The sequence below is a fragment of the Choloepus didactylus genome, chromosome 3, assembly GCF_015220235.1.
Source record: "Choloepus didactylus isolate mChoDid1 chromosome 3, mChoDid1.pri, whole genome shotgun sequence".
Classification (NCBI taxonomy): Eukaryota; Metazoa; Chordata; class Mammalia; order Pilosa; family Megalonychidae; genus Choloepus; species Choloepus didactylus.
In genome coordinates, this window is record NC_051309.1 from 73410925 (window position 1) to 73436163 (window position 25239).

The 25239-nt window shown below is 34.9% G+C and overlaps 1 protein-coding gene and 1 pseudogene across 1 annotated transcript in view; both read right to left on the reverse strand.

Moving 5' to 3' along the window:
- Window positions 1-7365, reverse strand: part of LOC119530300 — an 89329-nt pseudogene extending 81964 nt beyond the window's left edge.
- Window positions 7366-7913: 548 nt separating this feature from the next.
- Window positions 7914-25239, reverse strand: part of LOC119529481 (UDP-glucuronosyltransferase 2A3-like) — a 57843-nt gene continuing 40517 nt past the window's right edge. The window contains exon 6 of the mRNA XM_037829923.1: window positions 7914-8788. Within this exon, the coding sequence (XP_037685851.1) occupies window positions 8509-8788 (280 nt within the window). The 3' untranslated portion in view covers window positions 7914-8508. The remainder of the gene's footprint in view (window positions 8789-25239) is intronic.

The following is a 25239-nucleotide window of genomic DNA, read 5'->3' on the forward strand; positions in this document are numbered from 1 at the left end:
CCCAATATGTTCAAACTTTAGCTAGACTGAAAGAGAAAAAAGAGACACTCCTCTCTCACATGATATATAAAAATTAACTGAACGTGGATCAAAGAATCAGATATAAGAACCAGGATTATCAAACATGTAGAAGAAAAAAAGGGTATCATCTTCAGGACCTTGTGTTAGGCAATGGATTTTTAGATCTTACACTAAAAGCACAAGCAACAAAAGAAAAAAATAAGTAAATGGGATCTAATCAAAATTAAAAACTTTTGTTCATCAAATTGCTTCATCAAGAAAATAAAAAGACAACCTACAGAATGGGAAAAAATATTTGGAAAACACAAATCTATTAAGGGTTTAATTTTCAGAATCTGTAAAGAAATCGTACAACTCAACAATATAAAGTCAACCCAATAAAAAACTAGCCAACAGACTTTCAAAGAAGATGGCCAAAAAGCAAGTGAAAATATGTCTAACCTCTTTAGCCAACTAGGAATGGCAAATCAAAACCACAATAAAATACCATTTCATACCTATTAGAATGGTTACTATTAAAAAAAATGAAAAATGCCAAGTGTTAGAGGGGGTGTGGAGAAACAGGAACACTTATACATTGTTGGTAGGAATATAAAATCATGTAGTCACTGTGGAAGACAGTTTGGCAGTTCTTCGGAAAGTTAAGTATAGAATTACCATATGACCTGACAATTTCACATCTAAGTATATATGCAAAAGAATTGAAAGCAATGAATTGAATAGATACTTGCATACCGATGTTCTTAAAGGTATTACTCACAATTGCCCAGGATGGAAGTAAGCTAAGTGTCCATCAACACATGAAAGGAGACACAAGATGTGATATATACACTCAATGGAATATTATGCAGTCAGGAACTTCGAAGACACCATATTGAGTGAAATAAGCCAGCACAAAAAGACAAATATTGTAGGATCTCATTGATATGAAACAATTAGAATAAGCAAATTCATAGACTAGAATACAGGTTACCAGGAGCTGTGGAGGTTTAGTGACAGAGGCGTTAAAGCTAAACTGGTACAGAATTTCTATGGGAGTGATGGAAAAGTTGTGGTAATCAATGATGGTGATGTTTGTTCAACATTTTGAATGTAATTAACACCGATGAGTTATATAGCTGAATGTGGTTAAAGAGGGAAATTTTACATTATATATATGTAACTAAAATAAAAATTCTAACACAAAATAGAGAGTACCTGCAGCAAAAGAAATGCTGCTAAAGATAATGAAGTTCATAATTTGATATAGATCCTACAAACTACATTTAGCCCACAATATTTATACATTAGAAAGTCTATACTTTTCCTCTATGCATAATATCACAAGTTCATTCAGTCCTTTGACCTAGTAAACTATTGTTTGGAACTAAGGAAGCATTCATGATTTTCTGAATAAAAAGAAAACAGAGAGCTGTTTTAGTGAAGATAAAGGTGTAGAAAATATATATACTCTCTATATATTCTAAATATATTTCTATATAGTCTCTTTAGATTTGCTGTTCTTTGGTAGCCATAACACCTTATGGAAAGCCAATCAATATAGCAATGGCAAGACAATTCTCAAACTTTCCTCTTCATTTTTCTTAAATATCTTTATTGATTGCTAGCTACTGCAAAGACAATTAGATGTCAGTCTTGGATTTATCAATGAATTGGCAACCACAGCTATTTCAAGGAACAGCCTTCAGTTCTGAAAAATAAACAAGTAAACAGAAAATCTGATTGATGTTTCCAAGGCAGAGATTACACAGATGTTGTGACACTTCACTAGCTGAGCTACAGACTCTGTTCCTATCCTTGGCTACATTCCAGAGGTCACATCCTGGAACCCACGACAACTGTACAGACATGACAAGAAAGGGCTCCATGGAAAGAAAGCATGTTATTCTATAAGGATTTATCTTGGGAGCTTTTAGTTATATCATAAAACATGTTTGGATTCCTTTATTATGACTTTATCAAGCCTATGTAGAGGAAAATTCTCCCTAAATATTTTGGGGAGTAAAACTAGGTAAGATACCAAGAAGAAGAAAGGAAGTCTCATGTCTTAGAGTCAATGACCCAACAAAAAGTCTCTACTAAGAGGTATGACATTATTTATACTAAAATACACCCAAACTGAAATCAAACTAGACCACGGTAAAGGGGAAATAAAAAATGAAAGTTTTCAAGTTTTTATATGTGCTTTCTGGCACTAAAGATAGATCTCTGTGTTTAATGAAGCAGTTTAACAATTTCTTATATATGCAAAGTTGGCCCCAGAATCTTCTTTGGATTAGTGGCTGCTGAGATCTCAGCTGAGTATGCCAGAAAACAGAATGGACAGATATTTATTATTCAATGGCACCTAAGTCAAAAGGGAGATGCCTAAAAACATGACAAAAGGCAGAGGTCAGTGTAAAAAACATACTGTAGAATGCAAAATCTGATGCCTTTGGGTCAGTGATATTTAGAAACAGGAAAGTTTACTATATTGTTTTAAATTATTTGCTCTTTTGTGCTATAATGCAATCCAACATTGTTTATGGACTGTGAAATGAAGTTCCTCTTAGATTTTAAGGATGTTAGTAATGAACTTTGGTAGATTTTACAGACAGAATAACATTTTAGTTCAGTCTTATTAAAAGTGAAGGATTAGGCAGAAGAAGAAAGATGGAAATTAGGAAACCAGAAGCAAATATAGGGTATTAAATATGTAATAATGGGAGATTAGGGTGAAAAGACAGGGTTAATCAGCGACCTTAAGCTGGTAAGACCACATTACTGAAGAAATAGAGAGCCATCCAATCTTTTCATCAGAAGAACAATATTGCAAACCTTTATTATAATAAGAAAATCCCTGCAGCACAAGGATGGCTGTTGCTGTCAGAACACACTCTTGCTTATTGGAAAGTGTCTTTCCCTATTTTTCCCCAGTGATGTTTTTGTTTCCTCTTGCCTTCAAGTTTTGTCCTGTAAGAGAGCTTTATTCATAATCCCCATGTACCAAAGAATTAACAGTAGTAATGTTGTAATTCTGTCTCTTTCATTTATCTCTGAACATGGACTTGAGGGCCAGATCCCTGTCATATTTAATTCAAATCCGTTGTGCCTAACATAATCCTGGCACACAGGTAGTACTTACTGATAGTAAATTATTTACTGTGACATCAATGCAGTATAAATCCAAATCATATCTAAAGCTAAGAATAGTTTAAGTGGATTCCTTTGCTATTGAATCTGTGAAACAATTTATCATTTTAAAAATCATTGAGTGAAATGAGGTAACATTTTAAATTTCTAATATGAGTTTTCCTTTGTTATTTTATTTCTCTGCATAATTTTTAATGATTTTGGAATGGATATCTGCCTAAGTTGATGAATTAAGATGGCAGGTGGTATGTGAAAATGCAAAGCAAAACCACTCTTTTGTAGCAATGCAAACCAATTTAACATAGATAGAAGAAGTAAACCAATGAAGGAAAAAAAATTCCTGTCTTTTAAACCCTCAAGCTGCAGTTTTTTAATGTGCTCACTTGATTTTTCAGGAGTTTTTATAACACTCTTCCTAAAGCATCCTAGCAAATTCTTCTGTATGATGAGCCATGTTGAAACAACCCATATAATATGTTCTTAAATTTTATCCAAAATTTAGAGAAGTCTAAGAAGGACAAGTACACTCTTCTAAGAGGAATGACTTAAAATTGAGAGTAATAATCAGTGATTCTTAAAAATTCTCAAAAGTTGTTGTGTAACATTCATGCAAATTAAAGAATGTACCAAATGCAATCTCATTGTTAATATAGATCACATTTCAGTTTATTACTGTTGTCACATACACAATAAGCATTATAGTTAGAACCTCATTCTATATGAAAACTCACGGTACTGGACTTACTTGTGATAGTCTATATGTGACAAACAAAATGTCTTCATTACATAACATTTATTTGTGTATTTTATTTTTTTTGTTGTTGTGATAACCATCTATTCATAATAAGCAAGGTATCATACAGACATGTTTAGATGACGCAAAAGTAAGAATAACTATAGCAAAATATTTCTTGCCTCCAATCCCACAATTAGTTATTAGTCAGTTCATTGGCATCCCTGGAAGAGTTTTACAGTGTAAACAGAATTTTTAAAAGGGATTTCTTTCATCATGCTAGATTTTTCTTACACTTTGGTACCTAGTTTAGAAAGAAAAGTAGAATCTCTTACCCAATGCTTCACTTTAAAACTGATCTCATAACTGAATGTCATATTGCTGGAGCCAGAAGTCAAAGAAAAGGGAAAGCATTAGGTTTTTCATCCTTTCCATAAATACCATCTTGACTCCTAGTCCAGCTATGGACTAGGAAGGTGGAGCTGGAAGTCTCCCTACGGTATTTCTCCATTGTACTACCCATAGTGAACTTTAGGGTGTGTACAAAAGGGATTGTACAAATTGTCTCAATGTTGATCCTGGAATGTCCTTGTTATTTTTCAGTTGTGTTCCCAGGTTTATCTTTCTCCCTTCTCTGCTCTGCTGTTCTGTCTCAGCTGGCTTACATTTGTAAACTGTCTCAACTGAACTCCTTTGCTATCTTGTTCTTGTGGGGATTTAGCCAATGTTAATAGGATCATATTTCATCATTTTTCCTTTCCTGGCTCAAGACCTTGTTTTAGGCAATTACTTGTCTTCTATTTCTTGCCTTTTATTCCCTCCTCCACAGTTCCAATTGTCACTACTCTCTGGGAAAACTACTTCTTCCCCTCATCTCTTAGCCTAATAGTAATGGCTCTCCCAGTTGCTCATCTCTGGGTGTTGTACCATTTCTTCCTGTTCCCTCAACACTGTCAGGAACTTTGTAAGTATTCCCTTAATTACCATCTCCCTATTTGGAACATCGGGAGTGAATTTGTTATCTGCAAAGAATCTGACTTATTCTGTTTTGTTATTTAGCATGGTTTGAAAAAGAAACCCCTACAATTAGAGTCTGAGATTGCTCCCATATTTCACTCACTTATGGGTGCCTTCTTTATTGAGGAAAATCAGACACTAGTCATCTGTTTAGTCCAGTGATAAATTCATAATTCCTCAAATTATCTTTGATTACAAAGTGTTATGAAATACTGAGGGAGCTAGTTATGGAAGCTTTATATGATTACTTTGGTTCCAGTGGAAGTGAGGAGGAGATGACTGCTGCTAAGCTGGAACACACAAAAGTATAAATGGAAACATTGCCTTAGAGTCATCAACTCACAACTCATGGAGAGTAATAAAACCTCTATCGAAGATGTAAAGTATCTCTTAAGACATATAGCTGAAGGAAAATCATAACTAAGAATCAGACTTCAAATCTATTTGTGGTGGTGAATCATAAAGTCTGTTAAATGCAAAAGTTTACAAATTTCACTTAGCTTATACTATGGTTTTGATGGAAATGAATGGAGCCGTAAAACTTAGGAAAGTTAATTAGGCAATCACAGACATCACAGAAAACCTTAAACTCCTTCAGTTTGCTTTACGAAGAGCAGGAGACACTCCTTTCCTATCTGAAGAAACTAGCTTGATCTTGTGCAAATACCTTTTTTGTCTTTTGAAATAATAGCGCACTAATGGTAAGAAAATTTCAAAATCTGCTTAGAGAGGAGCAAGCTTACACAGAAAAGAAAGGCAAGATTTTGGCAATGTGATGGAAAGATTTAGAGGCCTATTTCGCATAGTTTTAGATCAAACAAACAAAAATATCTTTAATATTGAATCAGGCTAATTAGAAAGCAGGTAAGATTGTCCACAAGTTCAAAGATAATACATTGGGTTAAGCCCTAATCATGGCATTAGCAGCCAGCTGGTGGATAATTAAAACCTGGACTCAATTGTTAATAAAATTGAAATGTCAGACCTCTTGATATACTATGTGGGAAGGAATATACAGGTCAGAAATATAGTCAAAACCATCCACAAAGCAAAGTTGTAATCAGTGTTTTAACCAATTAAGTAACCATGTCATTGACCATTCACATTATCTTTTAGGGTGAAATATATGGACAGCCTGCTATTGTATTTTTTCATCTTTTATTAATATATAGAAAATATATATCCTATATATTATGAAATATGTATTCTATTTATCATATATGTGTGTATGTGTGTATTTTGTTTATCACTACAACCTTTAGTTAAGAGATGAATGATTTCATCTGGGAGCATGGCTATGATTTACTTGGATTAGAATCTGTTTGTTCTTGAGTATTTTGTTCCCCACTGCAGCAGAACTTCATCAAAGCAGTTACCATCTTTTATGGGTAATTGATCTAAAATACCAAAATTAGACTAGGTTCCTGCCACTAGATGAGTATAAGCAAACTACCTTGAGCATACAGCAAATTACAAATGCACCAGTTCATAATCTGTTGCTCAATAATTAAGATAAAAAAAAGTGGCAAAAAAATAAATGACATATCATCAGATGGATTTTGAATGAATAGGTTAGATCATTCTGCCACTTAGAGAACTCTGAACAGTGGAGTTGCTGCCAGAGTTCAAAGTGCAAATAGAATGTTGATAGAATAAATAAGCAAAATTATCAACTCAGCCTCCTGACTCTAGAGACCAGGAGTGTAAGAACTGAAAAGCTGCTATGTCTTATGGACCTTGGTATTTGGTTTGTGTCGATGAGAGCTTCTTTATCTGATATTTGGTTTGTGGCAATGAGAGCTTCTTTATCTGAACAGCTACATGAGTGACACAAAGACAAGTCTCTTCTCAGCCTTTTTCTATTCTGGTTTATGCTGCAGGACACTGACTAATGAAGATTGTGTCACCCAGGACTTTTCACTACTCGTTTTCGTGAGATTCAGTCAAAGGAGAGAACTATAAATCAGCAGAACAAGAAGAGAGAAATCAGGTAATATATTACTTTCTTCCTCTCTTCTTTGATGTATTTTTGGCAACACCTGTGTCCCTATGAGCCTATCACCTGCCATGTGACACTTCCACATTTCAAGTTCTTATAGGACTCTAGAGTGTTATTTAGTCTCCTTGTCTTTTTTGCACTAAGATTGACAGAGAATTTGTTCTCTTGGCAACTCATCATTCCTTGTTTATTCCTTTGCTATGAAATTTGTAGAAGTAGTCACATCCTAAAACTCTCTTCAGTTGAATAATCTTTGGTAAAGTATAAAAATAAAGTTATTTTTATACTGGCAGTAAGTTCCAAATATATCATATTAAAATGTATAGCTATTTCAGAATTTTCTGTAAGCCATTTACAGGTCACTTATCTCTTTAAAACTGTATAAAATTCTAAAATTAAAACTTTATGTCATTAAGATCATATAAGGGTAAGCAACTGCAAACTTTAGTAGATACGTTAAATTAATGACAAGCTGAATAAATATAAATATTTCCCTTAGTTCAGAGCTTTACATTTATAAACAAATTATACCATATTCTCTGTCAAGTATGTCATCAAACATCTTATATCCTAAGCAAAACAGATGATTAATTGATAAATTTACCCTTGTAAATAAAGGGACTGGAAAACAATATAATGATCTCATTTTCAGAGTAAATATTTCTTCCTTTCTCACAGAAAAACTATACTTTTGATTATATGTATGGTGATAAGTGAGATTATGAATACCCTAGTGATTTTTAAATTTAGTGTCAACATTTAACTCTAAGTTTTTCAATTGTATTGTTGATTAAAATATTCAAAAAATGAGTAAAATATTTTTATATATTTTTTATGGTTTCTTGTCCTAAAATGATATGTTCACCTTTAAAAAAATTGATTATATTCTATCCTTGAGAAAAATTAATGACATTGATACTCTCTATTGGTTGAAAGCAGTGCCAAGAACTGTCCATTACACACAGAGGGCAGACGAGAACATTTGCTGTTTATAGGCAGAAACTTAGTCCATGATATTCTAGATGAGCTTTATTGAAATATCATGAATCTTTCCTAGTGTGATGCCCGATCACATTTATTATCGATTTATACTCTAATCCCAGTAGAAAGTGGCAAGCAGAAAGGCATGTTTTAATTGAAAATAATTATTAATTTTCTCATAGCAAACTAAATTTCTATGATATGTCCCTGATTTGGGTGGTGTAAGAGAACTTGTGAATTTTGCTCTTCTGAGTTCCCTGCATCCACTGAATTCAGCTCACAGGTTGTGCCCCCTAATGGTCAGCATATTGCTAGTTGGTATATCACTTAAGGTTAAAAAATGAAGATATTGATTTTAGAACATATTAGATATTCTAATAGAATATATTATCATTATTAGTACCCCTGTGTCAAGACAGTGGGAGGAAGACAGTAAAGTAGCCTGGAAAAGACAAAGGAAGAAGGGGACACGCTCACTACTTAATGTCTAAGTCTCAGCCTTGCCACTAGGCTAAAGTAGTGGAACGGGAATTGGAAAAGAAGGAGGCAAAAAGTTCTCAAAAAGCTTGTTGTGACTAGAATAAGCAGGTTTGCTCCACTTAGGCATTTGCTGAAATGGAAGGATCTAGTCCCTCTTTCTCTTCTTTCCATTTTTACCAAATTTTTGATAAGAGAACACACAGCATTTTGTGACCAAGAATATAGCAGTTGCCACACAGGCCAGCAGGAACCCAATGACATCCAGAGAGTGGTACTGGAACCAGGTGAGGTCGTGGGCGGCTGGCCTGAGGTGCTTGGCTCCTTTGTGGCGCATAACAAACTCGATCCAGAAGACCGCTCGGTCCAGGGGCTTCATGGGCTGATCATGGTGGATCCTTGATAACCTCATAGCATTCTCTTTATAACTGGAAGGCAAATACACACAGAGAAATTAGGGTTTTTCCATTATAGGTATGTATATGTCGCATATTTTAAAAGTTGTATAAGACAAGGTCCATAGGAATATGGAGGGCAAGATTTATCCTTGCTGTGAGATGTACTTTACTGGTTATGTAACTTTTTAACCGGTATAAAGGGGATAGAGAGGGAAAAATATAACCTTAGCAAGTATGTGCACTGAGGACTGAGGAAAAAGTGGAATAAGTAGTTATAAGCATGTATGATAGTTTTTCCAGGAAAAAATTGTGACAAATAGAACTCCAGTTCCCAGGACTATTCCAAGGCCCAGATGGTGGGAAAAGATCCCATTAAAAAGTTCATAAGCATGTCCTCTAATTTCTCTCTAGTTGAAGAGGGCTGACACAGGAAACTGGTAGTCAACATTACTGAGTCATTTTCTCAGTTTCCAAGATCATGACACTGTGATACTTCTTGCTCTTCATTCACTTGTGTGTTTGTGATGCAAAGGATAATGTCACTTTTAATAGTACCAAGATAAGATGTACACAAGATTGGTTTAAGTGGTTGCATGTCCTTTTATATAGACTTTGAATTTTGAAGATAAGTATTTTCTTAGAAGGAGGGCTGCTAATAAAATTGAGAATTGCAGCAGCAAAGTAATGCAGTTAACATCTCCAATTGCAAAAATGTTATAAGAGACAAAGAAGGGCACCATATAGTAATAAAAGGGGCAATTCAACAAGAAGAAACAAACAATCATAAATATCTATGTGCCTAATCAAGGTCCTCCAAAGTACATGAGGCAAATACTGGGAAAACTGAAGGGAGTAATAGGTGACTCTACCATTATATGGGGAACTTCAACACACCACTCTCTCCAATAGATAGAACAACTAAACAGAGGATCAATAATGAAACAGAGAAGCTAAATAATATGATAAATGAACTAGACCTAAGAGACTTATACAGGACACCACATCCAAAAACAGCAGGATACACATTTCTTTTAAGTGCTCATGGAAAATTCTCAAGGATAGACCATGTGCTGGGGCACAAAACGGGTCTCAATAAATTTAAAAGATTGAAATTATACAAAGTACTTTCTCTGGTCATAATGGAATGAAGCTGGAACTCAATAACAAATGGAGAACAGGAAAATACACAAATATATGGAAGTTAAACAACATGTTCTTAAACAATCAGTGGGTCAAAGAAGAAATTGCAAGAGGAATCAGTAAATATCTTGTGATGAATGAAAATAAGAACACAACATATCAAAACATATGGGATGAATCAAAGACATTGCTGAGAGGGAAATTTATAGCCCTAAATGCCTACATTGAAAAGGGAGAAACTGCTAAAATCAATGACCTTACTGAACAACTGGAGAAACTGGAGAAAGAACAGAAAACTAATTCAAAGAAAGAAGAATGAAAGAAATAACAAAGATTAGAGCAGAAATTAATGAAATGGAGACTAAAAAAAACAATAGAGAGACTCAATAAAACCAAAAGTTAATTTGAGATCAATAAAATAGACAAAACCTTAGCTAGACTGACAAAAACAATAAGGGAGAAACTGCAAATGAATAAAATCAGAAATGAGAGGGGGGACATTACCATGACCTCAAAGAAATAAAAATGATCACAAGTGGTCACTATGAACAACTGTATGCCAACAACATAGACAACTTAGATGATATGGACAGCTTCTTACAAATACACAAACACTCTACATTGACTTGAGAAGAAATAGAAGACTTCAACAAACCAGTCATAAGAAAAGAGATCAAATCAGTCATCAAAAACCTACCAAGAAAGAAGAGCCCAGTACCAGAAAACTTCACAGGTGAGTTTTGCCAAGCATTCCAAGAAGAATTAATACCATTCCTGCTCAAAATCTTCCAAAAAACTGAAGAAGATGGAACACTACCTAATTCATTCTATGAAGCTAATGTTACCCTAATGCAAACATTGGATAAAGACACTAAAAGAAAAGAATACTTTAAAGCAATCTCTCTATTGACCATAGATGCAGAAATCCTCAACAAAATGCTTGCAAACAGAATCCAACAGCACATTAAATGTATTGTACACCATGACCAGGTGGGCTTATCTCAGGTATGCCAGGTTGGTTAAACACAAGGAAACCAATAAATGTATCACAACACATAAAAAAATTAAAAGGGAAAAACCACAAAATCATCTTGATTGACACAGAAAAGGCATTTGAAAAATTTCAGCATCCTTTCTTTGCAACAACACTTGAAATGTAAGAATCAAAGGAAAATTCCTCAATGTGATAAAGGACATGTATGAAAATCCACAGCTAACATCATACTCAGTGGTGAGAGAGAGCATGTGTGTTGGGGCACAAAGTAAGTCTTAATAAACTTGAGAAGATTGAAATTATACAAAGCACTTTCTATGATCATAATTTCATGAAGTTGGAAATAAATAACAGCTAGAGACCTGGAAAATTCACAAAGTAAGAGGATACTGTGAACAACTATGCCAACAAATTGGATAACTAAGATGAAATGAACAAATGTCCTAGAGACACACAAACAACTTACACTAACTTGGGAAGAAATAGAAGACCCCAACAAGGCATCACAAAAAAAAGATTGAATCATTCACCAAAGAACTTTGAACAAACAAAAGCCTAGGAACAGATGGTTTCACAGGTGAATTTTCCCAAGAACTTTAAGAATTAATACCAATTCTGCTCAAAATCTTCCAAAAAATTAAGAGAGAAAATACCAAACTCATTCTATGAAGCCACCACCCTAATGCAGAAGCTCGATAAAGATACTACAAGAAAAGAAAATCACAGACCAATCTCTCTAATTAATACAGATGGAAAAAATCCTCAACAAAACTACAGCAAATCAAATCCAAAAGCACATTAAAAGAATTACACACCATTACCAAGTGTGTTTTATCTCAGGGATGCAAGGGTGGGTCAACACGAGAAAATCAATTAATGTACTCCACCAATCAACAAATCAGAAGGGAAAAACCACATGATCATCTCAATCAATGCAGAAAAGACATTTGACAAAATCCGCCATCCTTTCTTGGTAAAAACACTTCAAAAGTTAGATATGAAAGGAAACTTCCTCCACATGAGGACATGTATGAAAAACATACAGCTAACGTCATACTCGATAGTGAGAGGCTAAAAGTTTTCCTACTAAGATTAGGAACAAGACAAAGATGCCCACTGTCATCACTGTCAGTCAACCTTGTGCTAGAAGGCCTAACTAGGTTAATTAGGCAAGAAAAAGAAACAAAAGGCACCCAAATTGGAAAGCAAGAAATAAAACTTGCACCGTTTGCAGAGGACATGATCGTGTATTTAGAAAGTCCCAATAAAACTAGGACAAATCTACTACAGTTAATAAATGAGATCTCTGAAGTGGCAAGATACAAGATCAATAAGCAAAACCAATAACACTTCCATACAATAGTAATGTGCTATCTGAGGAGGTAAATTAGGAAAAAATTCCATTCACAATGGCAACTAAAACAATAAGTATCTAGGAATAAACTTAACCAAAGATGTAAAGCACTCATACACAAATAACTGCAAAACATTTCTAAAAGAAATCAAAGAAGACTTAAATAAATAGAAAGAAATTCTGTGTTCATGTATTGGAAGGCTAAATATTGTTAATATGTTAATTCTACCCAAATTGATCTACAGATTCAATGCAATACCAATTAAAATCCCAACAGCTTACTCTGAAGAAACGGAAAAGCAAATTATCAAATTTATTTGGAAGACAAAGGGGCCTCACTAGCCAAAACATCTTGAAAAAGAAAAATGGAGTAGGCAAACTCATGCTTCCACTTTAAAGCATATTATGAAGCCACAGTTGTCAAAACAGCATGGTACTGGCATAAAGATAGACATAATGATCAATGGAATTTAATTGAGGGCTCAGAAATAGACCCTCATATCTATAGTCAATTGATTTTTTTTTAATGTATGATTCCTTTTCATAGGACATTTTGGAAAAAGGAAAAAGTATAGAGACAGAAAAACAGAGAAGTGGTGTCAGGGACCAACGGTTGGGGAAGGTATTGACTACAGTTGGGTACAATGTAATTTTTTGCAGTGATGGAATTCTTCTATATTTTAATTTTTTAAACTTCCAACTTGAAATTTATTCCTCAGACATCACACAGAGAGGAATGATTTTATCCCTATATTTCCTATTGAAATGAATGATTTCAATGGCAAGATCAGTTGATGCTTCTTGGGAGAAGTATGGAGGAAATAAAATGGCCAATGGATAAGGGTCCATATCTGGAATGAGGATTTGGGCTTTGGGCCCACTCCTACAATTTGCCACCTAAATTATCTTGGGCATCTCTAAGACAGATGTAATTATATACTCACAGTCTTGTTTTTACCCTCCCAGCCAGTAACTAGCAATAGACATTTTGCAAAAATATTTGAAAAAAATAAAGCTTCCTTGGAAATGACATGGATACAAATGGACACCTAAAAGTTAAACAGGTGAATAAAACAAACATGGAACCAAGGCCCCTAATACAGGAACCCTAGTACTGACCAGGTTGGACCAGAGAGAATAAATATTCTGAACAACTCAAAACTAGGAATTCAGATGAGAATGGAAAATATCCATGGTTTCACCAGGGACTTCATTTAGAATCTTTACCAAATACTATGAGTTCAAGTTAAAACTTGATAACAGAAGTGCAACATGTATCATTTGGGTACATAATTCACCTTCAGCTAACTCCATAGTAAATTGTGTATTTTCTTCATTTTATGGTGACATTTCAATCATTTTCTGTTAACTTTGTTTTTTAACCTCCCAAAAGTGATGCTTTAAAGAATATTTCTATATTCTAAATAGAGACATGTGATACTTGGACTTTTGTGGCTCAAAATTATGGTTTCAGAATAGGACAAACCAGGAATATTTCGCAGTATAGAATACAAACTTAGATTGGCTTATTTCATAGTGGCTTATTTCAATCTGTGGAAGTCATGTCATGTCATAATTCTGCATCTCTTTTTGCATTATCAAGTGACCTCAACTCCTAATCTTCATCTTTATATGTCTGGAATCAAATTCTTCCTGTTTCTCCCCCAAGTCAGCTCTTCTTTGCTATATAGTTATACAATCATTACCAAAGATCAAGGCTACTGCATTACAGCTCAACAACTTCAGGTGTTTTTTTCTGAATATTCTTAAACACTAGACACTAAAAAGAAATACCTATATAATGTGTCAGTCACAGTCATTAGTTAAATACTAATTTCTCAGTTACATCTCCTCCCTCTCATTTGATCTTTCTCTCAATATTTAGGGATACCTGGGCAATGGCCATTTTAACTTCCTTATGCTGGAAAGGGGTATTGACCTTATAGCATAGAGGAATGAAACTGGTTAATGTCTTTGGAGGGACTGGTTCCTCTGGGTTCAGGGCTCATCTGGCATAGGATCAATCTGGAGGCCTTAAATTTCTGAAAAAATAAACTTACTAAGCTAAACTTTTATAGACACTTAATGGAGCCCAGTGCACTCCTAAGGGTTTTTAGGAATAATGTTGGTTTGGGTTTAGCATACTATGGTATTTTGCACTATCTGGCTGAAGCTTGCATAAGAGTAACCACAAGAATGACCTCTTGGTGCTATTTCAAATCTCTTAGCGACTGAAACTTTATTTTGTTACATTTATTTTCCCCATTTTAGTCTAGAAGGCATTCTCAATCCCTCAGTGCCTGGGCCATGCTCACCCTGGAGTCATGTCCCATGTTTCCCGGGAGAATCACACCCCTGGGAGTCATGTCCCACGTAGGGGGGAATTTAGTGAGTCTATTTGCAGAGTTGGCTTAAAGACAGAGACCACATCTGAGCAGTGAAAGAGGCTATCTGGGGGTGACACTTAGGTGTAATTACATGCAGGCCTAGTTTTGCCATTACAGAAATAAATTTCATAAGGACAGTCCTTAAGATTGAGGCCTTTGCTTATTAAATTGTGAGTCCCTAGTGCCTGAGAGAGTATCAGGAATTCTCCTGATGGGGGATTTTAATAGTTCCATATTTTTTCTCCATTCACTCAAGTGACTTGGCGAATACTTTTTAAATTTCTGCCCCAATTACTCTGGAATGTATCAGGTTATTACATTAACCTATACAGAATAACAAGGCCTCATTCCCTATTCTAGGTGCCATGTAATTAGGTTGTTTAAATAAACTAACCAGACAGGGTCAAAGTTAAATACTGTGCTACAGAAAACTAAAATTTTGGACAAAATAAACATGCTTCCTTTGGTCTCTCACATAAGTTGGAGTTTTGAAATACAGACAATATCATCCTTTACCGTGCATTCTGATTTACCTTTGCTCTAACCAGATCCATTTCATTCATATCTCTAATTGGAGTCTGATCTCATATTCAGCTTCTTTAACAGTCTCTGTATGGAGTAATGATACTTATAGAGCTTCAGAGTTTCAGATGTCACATAAATACCCAATGTTCCAGGGTACTACCGGGTTATACACAAAAAGCACAGCATCTCAGAATTTAGAAATCAAAATTACAACTTAGAAATAGATGTGACTGCTGTAAGAGCTTACAACCTAGGAACCTTTATAGTGAGACTTATTTGAGCATTCTGTACTCCTTAATCATTGATTGCTCAATCTCTGCCCACTTTCTATTCCCTGATAACCTAGGCACTCAGACTCAATTGTGTTTCTTCATTATAGTTTGTTCATGTTAGTGAGATCATACAGTATTTGTCCTTTGTTTCTAATTTACTTCACTCAACATAAAATGATTAAAAATGTACATGTTCCTGCTTTCAGTTCCTCTGGGTACATTCCTAGTAATGGGATTGCTGGATCATATAACAATTCTATACTTAGCTTCCTGAGAAACTGCCAAACAGCCTTCCAGAGAAGTTGCACTATTCTTCATTCCCACCAAAAGTGAATGAGTGTATCTATTTGTCCACATCATCTCCAGCATTTGTAGATTTCCATTTTTTGTTCGTTTGTTTTGTTTTTTGATAATGGCCATTCTAGTAGATGTGAGATGATATCTCATTGTGGTTGTGACTTGCATTTCCATAATCACTAATGAAGCTGAGCGTCTTTTCATATTTTTGAGCCATTTGTATTTCCTCTTTGGAAAAGTGTCTGCCCATGTCTTTTGCCCATTTTCAGTTGGGTTATTTGTCTTTTTGTTGTTGAGTTATAGTATCTCTTTATATTCAGGATATTAAAACCTTAACTGATATGGAGATTCCAAATAATGTCTCCCACTGCATAAGCTGTCTTTTCACTCTCCTGACAAAGTCCTTTGATGTGGAAAAGTATTCAATTTTGATGACATTCCATTTATTTATTTCATTGCTTGTGTTTTGGGTGTAAGGTCAAGGAAACTACCTCCTACCAAAAGATCCTTAAAATATTTCCCTACATTGTCTTCTAAATGTTTCATGGTATTAGCGCAAATGTTTAGGTTTCTAATCCATTTGGATTTAATTTTTGTATAAGGTGTGAGATGTGTGAGATGGGGGTTGTCTATTATTCTTTTGGATATGGATATCCAGTTCTCCAAGCACCATCTGTTGAAGAGGCTGCTCTGTCTCAGTTCCTTTGACTTGACCACTTTAGCAAAGATCAATTGTAGATGAGAGGTTCTACTTCTGAATATTCAACTTGATTACACTGTTCAACATAGCTATCTTTCTGCCAGTACCATGCTGTTTTGATCAATATAGCTGTGTAACATGTTTTAAAGTCAGGTAGTATGACACTTCCCACTACATTTTTCTTACTCAAGTTATTTTTTCTATTTCCACAAAGAAAGTTGGGATTTTAATTGGTATTGCACTGAATCTATAAATCAGTTTAGGTAGAATTGACATCCTAACTGTATTTAGTCTTCCATATAGACATACCATTGACATACCATGAACATGCCATGTCCCTACTTTCAGTTCCTCTGGGTACATTCCTAGTAATGGGATTGCTGGATCATATAGCAATTCTATACTTAGCTTCCATCATTTAGGTCTTCCTTGATTTCTTTTAGCAATATTTTGTAGTTTTCTGTGTTTAGGTCTTTTATATACTTGAATAAATTTATTCCTAAATGTTTGATTCTTTTGGTTGTTATGGTAAATGGAATTTTTTCTTCATTTGCTGTTCAGATTGTTCCTGACTAGTATATAACACTGCTGATTTTTGTATGTTGATCTTGTATCCTGCCATTTTACTATACTCACTTATTAGCTTTAGTGGCTTTATTGTATATTTTTCAGGTTTTCTACGTATAGAATCATGTTGTCTGCAAACAGTGAAAGTTTTACTTCTTCCTTTCCAATTTGGATGCCTTTTATTTTTTTTTTCTTGCCTAATTGCTCCAACTAAAACTTCTAGCACATTGTTGAACAACAATGGTGACATTGGGCATCTTTGTCTTGTTCCTGGTTTTAGCAGGAAAGTGTTCAGTCTTTTCCCATTGAGTATGTTAGCTGTGGGTTTTTCATATATTCCCTTCATTACACTGAGGAAGTTTCCTTCCATTTCTACCCTTTGAAGTGTTTTCATCAAGAAAGGATGCTGAATTTTATCAAAAGTCTTTTCTGCCACGATTGAGATGGTCAAGTGGTTTTTCTTCTTTAATTTGTTTATGTGGTATATTATGTTAATTGAGTTTCTTCTGCTGAACCATCCTTGTATACCCAGAGTAAACCCAATCAGTCATAGTGTATAATTCATTTAATGTGCTGCTGGATTCAATTTGCAAGTATTTTCTTTTTTGAGGACTATTGCATCTATATTCATTAAAGGCATTGGTCTGTTATTTTCCTTTCTTCCATTGTCTTTACCTGGTTTTGGTAAATAAAAAGACAGACAACCAAATTTAAAAACAGGTAACAGGCATTTTTCCAAAGAGGATATACAAGTAGCTAAAAAGCTCTTGAAAGTATGCTCACATTCAGCAGCTATTAGGGAAATACAAATGAAGCCCACAACAAGATATCATCTCACACCTACCAGAATGGCTACTGTTAAACAAAAAGGAAAATGTAAGTGCTGGAGTGGATGTGGAGAAATAGGAACTCATTTAATAATGGTGGGAATGTGAAATGATACAATCACTCTAGAGGATGTATTTATGGTTTCTCAGAAAGCTAGGTATAGAATTGCCCTACAATTCAGCAATCCCAGTACTTGGTGTATACTCTGAACAGCTGAAAGCAGGAACACAATCAGGTACTTGCACACTGAAGCTCATAGCAGCATTATTCATAATTGCCAAAAGATAGAAGTAACCAAAGTGTCCATCAACTAATGAATGGATAAAATCTATATGGTATATACATATCTTGGAATATTATTCAGCAGTAAGAAGGAATGAAATCCTGATGCATGCAACATAGATGAGCCTTGAGGACATTGTGTTGAATGAAATAAGTGAGACACAAAAGGACAAGTATTGTATGATCTTACTAATGTGACCTAATTATAATTTGTAAAGTCATAGACATAGACTCCAGAGTATAAGTTGCCAGGAGATAGAATGGTGCTAAAGAAGGGGGACTGCTTCTTCAAGATATACAGAATTTTTAACTAGGTTAAATTTGAGTGTGTGGAAATAGTGGTGACGGTAGTACATCATTGTGAGTAAAAGTAACAGTGCTGCATCATATGTGAATGTGGTGCAAGGGAAGTTTAGTGTCATGTATGTCATGAGAAGAAAAGCCAGAGGTTAAAACATGGGCCTGTATAACACAGTAAATTTTGTGGTGGATGAAGATTAATAGTACATACATAAAAAATTTCTCCATGAACTGGAAAAAAATGTATGAAACCATTACAAGGAGTTAGTAATAGAGTGGTATATATGAAAAACATATAAGTATTGCAAACTTTGGACTACAATTCACAGTAATATCCTAATAATCTTTCATCAACAGTAACAAATGTATCAAATCAATGAAAGGGGTCAATGATGGGGGTATAATGGTTATGGGAGTTTTGGTTTTCTCTCTTTTCTTTTTTCTGAATACTGAAAATGTTTTAAATTGATGTGGTGATACAAAACTATGTGATGATATTGTGAGCCACTGATTGTGTACTTTAGATGGATTATATGGTATGTGACTACATATCAATAAAATGGTACTAAAAACAAAATTCTAAAAGAACATTCCAAACCAGAAGTCTATGAGAAATATTTATAAAGTTCTGAGGGAAAGAAACTAAGACCAAAGTATACTGTACTCAGACAGTGGTCATTCTCACATAAAGACAAGAAAACAAACATTGCTAAACATCATCACAGAAAACTGAAATCCTTGACCTTTCATTGAAAACATCTTTATAATATCCAGAGAGAAGAAATCAATCAAAAATTCTTTGAAATAAAAGAATAATTAAAAGACAGATGGTGAACATTGAATCAACTGAAATATAGCAAAAATACAGCAAATATAAGGATAAAAATGTAATGCAAACATCTTAATATGGTCATATAAATAATACAAATTGTGAATTATATTATGATAAAATTTAATGAGCATAGTTAAAAATAATGACCCCAAATATTATATAAATATACTACATTAATTCTCAGGGAATTGTTTAAGAGAAAAAATTAAGAATAAGGAGATCTGAGAGGCAGGGCGATGTGACGGAGTGGTGAAGTGTAGAATTTAGTCACTCCACTAGGGCAGTGGGTAATTAGCCAGGAAATGTAAGAAACAGCATTTTCAGGGTCTCCAGTGACCGGTCACACACTGTACACTACTCTGGAATGGGTGGAACAGTGGAGATCACAGAAAAACCTGTAAGTTTCCCCAGCCAGGCGTCTGGAATTCCTCCCTGCCCAGACCCCATGGACTCTCTTACAGCTGGCTCTCTGAAGGAAAAAAAAAAAAAAAAACACAATCTGCTGGGATCAAGAAATGGGTGAACTCCAGCCTCAACTGCAGATTTAATAAATAAATTAATCAATTAAGTTTTGGCGTGCAGTGTTCACGGTACTGGAGAAGGGCTGGGCTCTGGGAATGAGGGAACATAGGAGGCACACATTCCATGTGTCCAAAAAAGGCTTGTTTGTTTACCTACATTTCATACCTTTTCTTTTCTAGCTCCCTGATTTCTTATCTTTTTACATTTCAATAGCCCCCTGGCAAGGGCAGAATTAAAGCAGTTGGAAAGTAATTATCCAGGTTATAGCCTAAAGTGCATATCTTTAAACACTCTATAGTGACACTGAGACAACTTGGTGGCTGCAGAAAGGCTTAAAAAGGAATTTTTCTTCTTTGTCTTTTTTTATTTTTTATAAAATAACTATTCTAAGTACCTCTTTTCAGAAAGCCTGATATTTGCAACTCACCCCTAGACCCAGACAACAGAGAGCCAGGATAAGTCTGACAGACAAAGCAGTGAAACTAGTGGGGGAGACAATTCCCTAAAGGGCATAAGTTCCTCTAGAAAAGGGGGGCATGGTCCAGCTTGAGGGGCAGCCCTCCTCCAGGGAACTCAGACCCCAGGGTCTGGAAAATAGGAACCAGCTTCAGTCAGCCATGCCCCTGATAGGGACCAAGTCTTCAGAGAACTAAATGAATTACACCTCTTTACACTTGTCAGGAGCTGCGGGCTGACAAGCACCACCTGCTAGATAGGATAGGAAAAGTGTAGAATCTAGAGGCCTCAAAGAGGGTCTCATTCTTGGGGAAACTCCATATCCTCCCCCTGAGACCTGGGCTTCTCTGGACTGGCTAAAGGTGACTGGGCTTGACCACATCTGAGAAGACCCTCTCACAAAAAGGCTACATAGATGCAGGGCAAGAAACAGAAAGGCAAGAGATGAAAAATTCTGATCAACTAAATAGAGCCAAAGTTAGAGTTCTAGAATAAGTTGAACTGAACACCAAAGGCTAGAGAACAAATCAACCAACAAGAAGAACCTACAAAAAAAAGAGTGAAAATGAGCTCCAGAGTAAACTACTCAAGAAAATCAGATGCCTAGGCAGCTTAAATTAATGTGTCAAACCAGGAAACATGAAAATATGGACCATCCAATGGAACAAACTGAGATACAGGAGTTGAGATAACTAATTAAAGATGGTCAAACAAATCTCCTAAATCAATTCAATGAAGTGAGGGAAGATACAGCAAAAGAGATGAAGGATATAAAGAAGACACTGGATGACAATAAAGAAGAATTCATAAGCTTGAAAAAGCAAATGGTAGAACTTATGGAAATGAAAGGCACACCAGAAGAGATGAAAAACAAAATTAAGGGATACAACAGTAGATTTGAACAGGCAGAGGAAAGGATCATGAACTGGAAGACAAGACATTTGAATTCACACAAATAAAGGAACAGATACAGAAAAGAATGGAAAAATATGAGTAGGGTGTCAGCTGAGTGATGTCATAAAGTGCATGAATATTCATGTTATGTGTGTCCCAGGAGGAGAAGAGAAGGGAAAGGGGGCAGAAAGAATAATAGAAGAAATATTCATTGAAAACTTCCCAACTCTTATGAAAGACAGAAAATTACAAATTCAAGAATTACAGTGCACCCCAAACAGAAGAGATCCCAATAGGCCTACTCCAAGACACTGATCAGATTGCCCAATGTCAAAAAGAAAGAGAGAATTCTGAAAGCATCAAGATAGAAGAAATCCATCACATACAAGAGAAGCTCGATAGGACTATGTACAGATTTCTCCACAGAAATCATAGAGGCAAGAAAGCAGTGGAATGATATATTTAAGATACCAAAAGAAAAACTGCCAAACAAGAATTCTATAGCTGGCAAAACTGTCCTTCAAAAATGAGGAAGAATTTAAAATATTTTCAGACAAACAGATACTGAGAAAGTTTGTGAATAAGAAACCAGTGCTACAAGAAATACTAAAGGGAGTGCTACAGAATGTTAGGAAAAGACAGGAGGCAGAGGTTTGGAGAAGAGTGTCCAAATGAAGATTACTAGGAAGGGTAAAAGGAGAGAGAGAGAGAGAAAAAAAAAAATAAGACATGACATATAAAATCCAAAAGGCAAATGGTAGAAGAAAGTATTGCCCTTACAGTAATAACACTAAATGTTACTGGATTAAAATTCCCAATAAAAAGACATATACTAGCAAAATGGATTTAAAAATGGGACTCTTCTATATGTTGTCTTCAAGAAACTCACCTTAGACACAAGGACAAATATAGGCTGATAGTGAAAGGTTGGAGAAAGATATATCACCCAAACAACAACCAGAAAAAAGCAGGAGCAGCTATATTAATATCAGACAAATTAGACTTCAAAAGGAAAACAATTAAAAGAGACATAGGAGGACACTATATGTTAATAAAAGGATCAATTGATCAAGAAAACATAACAATCATAAATATTTATGCACCAGGCCAGAGTACCGCAAAATACATGATGCAAACACTGACAACAAAGAAAGGAGAAGTAGATAGCTCTACAATAATGGTCAGAAATTCAATACACTGCTCTCATGAATGGAAGGAACATCTAGACAGAAAATCAATAAGGGAATGGAGATGTTCAGTTGTACAATAAATGAACTAAACTTGATATATATTTATAGAAAACTGCACCCTACAACAGCAGGATACACATTTTTCTCAAATGCTCATGGAACATTCTTTAGGATAGACCACATATTGGGTCACAAAGCAAGTCTCAACAAGTTAAAAAATACTGATATTATACACTACAATTTCTCTGACCATAACGGAATGAAGTAGGAAATAAATAACAGGCAGAAGTTCATAAAATTCACAAACATATGGAGGCTAAACAACACACTCTTAGAAAACCAGTGAGTAAAGGAAGAAATTACAAGTGAAATTAGTAAATACCTCAAGACAAATGATAATGAAAACACGATATATCAAAAGTTATGTAATGGAGCAAAAGTGATGCTGAGAGGGAAATTTATTGCCCTAAACACCTATATTAAAAAAGAAGAGAGAGCAAAAAATGAGGAATTAACTGTTCACCTTGAAGAACTAGAGAAAGAACAGCAAACTAACCCCAAAGCAAACAGAACGAAAGAAATAACAGAGATTAGCATTTAAATAAGTGAAATTGAGATCAGAAAAACAATAGAGAGAATCAAAAAAATCAGAAGCTGGTTCTTTGATAAAATAAACAAAATTTATGGATCCCTACCTAGGCTAACAAAAAAGAGAGTGGATGCAAATAAATAAAATCAGAAATGGGAAAGGAGATATAACTGCTGATCCTGCAGAAATAAAGGAGATAATGAGAGGCTACTAAGAACAACTATATGCTAATAAACTTAGATGAAATGAACAACTTCCTAGAAAAGCATAAACAATCAACATGGACTCAGGAAGAAATAGATGACCTCAACAGACCAATCACAAGTGAAGAAACTGAGTCAGTCCTCAAAAAGATCTCAAAAAAGAAAAGCCTAGGAGAAGAGGGCTTCACATGTGAATTCTAAGAAACATTCAAGAAAGAATTAGCACCAATCCTGCTCAAACTCTTCAAAAAATTGAAGAGGAGGGAAAGCTACCTAACTCATTCGATGAAGCCAATATCACCCTACTGCCAAAGTCAGACAAAGATACTACAAAAAAAAAAAAAAAAAAAAAAAGAAAAAGAAAGAAAATTATAGACCAATCTCTTTAGTGAATGTAGATGCAAAAAGTTCTCAACAAAATACTCACAGTTCAAACCCAGCAGCACGTTAAAAGAATTATACTCCATGACCAGGTAGGATTTATTCCAGGTATGCAAGGCTGGTTCAACACAAGAAAATCAATTAATGTAATATACCACATCAATAACTCAAAGCAGAAGAACCACATGATCTTCTTGATTGATTTAAAATGGCATTTAACAAAATTCATCACCGTTTCTTGATGAAAACACTTCAAAGAATAGGAGTAGAAGGGAATTTTCTCAATATGATAAAGGCAATATATGAAAAACCCACAGCTAAGATCATACTCAATGGGAAAAGACTGAAAACTTTCCCTCTAAGCTCAGGAACAAGACAGGGATGCCCAGTCTCACCATTGACATTTAACATTGTGCTAGAAGTTCTAGCTAGAGCAATTAGGCAACAAAAAGAACTAAAAGGTATCCAAATTGGAGAGGGAGAAGTAAAACTTTCACTGTTTGAGCATGACATGATTCTATACATAGAAAATCCAGAAAAATCTACAGCAAAGTTACTAGAATAATCAATGAATAGAGAAAGTGGCAGGCTACAAGCTCAACATGCAAAAATTTGTAGTGTTTCTATACACAAGTAATGTTCAGCAAGAGGAGGAAATCAAGAAAGAAATTACGTTTACAATCATAACCAAAAGAACCAAATATTTAGAAATAAACTTAACCAAGGCCACAAAAGACCTATAGAGGGAAAACTATAAGAAACTTCTTAAACAAATCAAACAGGACCTAAAAGAATGGAAGAACATACTTATGTTTATGGATTGGAAGACTAAATATAGTTAAGATGTCAATTCTACCTAATCTGATTCATAGATTCAATGCTATAAAAATTAAAATCCCAACAACTTACTTTGCAGAAATTGAAAAACCAATAACTAAATTTATTTGGAAGGGTAAGGTGCCCCAAATAGCCAAAAATACCTTGAGAAAGAGGAACAAAGTGAGAGGTCTCACACCACCTGACTTTGAAACATATTACAAAGTGACAGTGGTCAAAACAGCACGGAACTGGCATGAGGATAGATATACTGACCAATGGAATCAAATTGAGTGTTCAGAAATAAACCCTCACATCTACAGGCAATTGATCTTCGATAAGGCAGGCAGACCAAAGCAACTGGGACAGCATAGTGTCTTCAATAAATTGTGTTTGGAGAACTGGATATCCATTTCCAAAAGAATGAAAGAGGACTCCTATCTCACACCTTATACAAAAATTAACTCAAAATGGATCAAAGACCTGAACATTAATACTGATAACATAAGACTCCTAGAAGAAAATGTATGGCAATATTTTAAAGATCTTGTGATAGGGGGTGGTTTCCTAAACCTTACACCCAAAGCATGAGCAACCAAAGAACAAATAGACAAATGGGATCTCCTCAAAATTAAACACTTTTGCACATCAAAGAACTTTGTCAGAAAAGTAAAAGTGCAGCCTACACAATGGCAGACAGTATTTGGAAACCACATATTAGATAAGGATTTAATATCCCAAATATATAAAGGGATCCTACAGCTCAACAACAGAAAGACAAACAACCCAATTTAAAAATGTGCAAAATTCACAGAAAGACACTTCTGAAGAGGAAATACAAATGGCTCAACAACATGAAAAATTCTCAAGTTCACTGGCAGTTAGGGAAATGCAAATCAAAACCACAATTAGATACCATCTCACACCTACCAGAATGGCCATTATCCGAAAA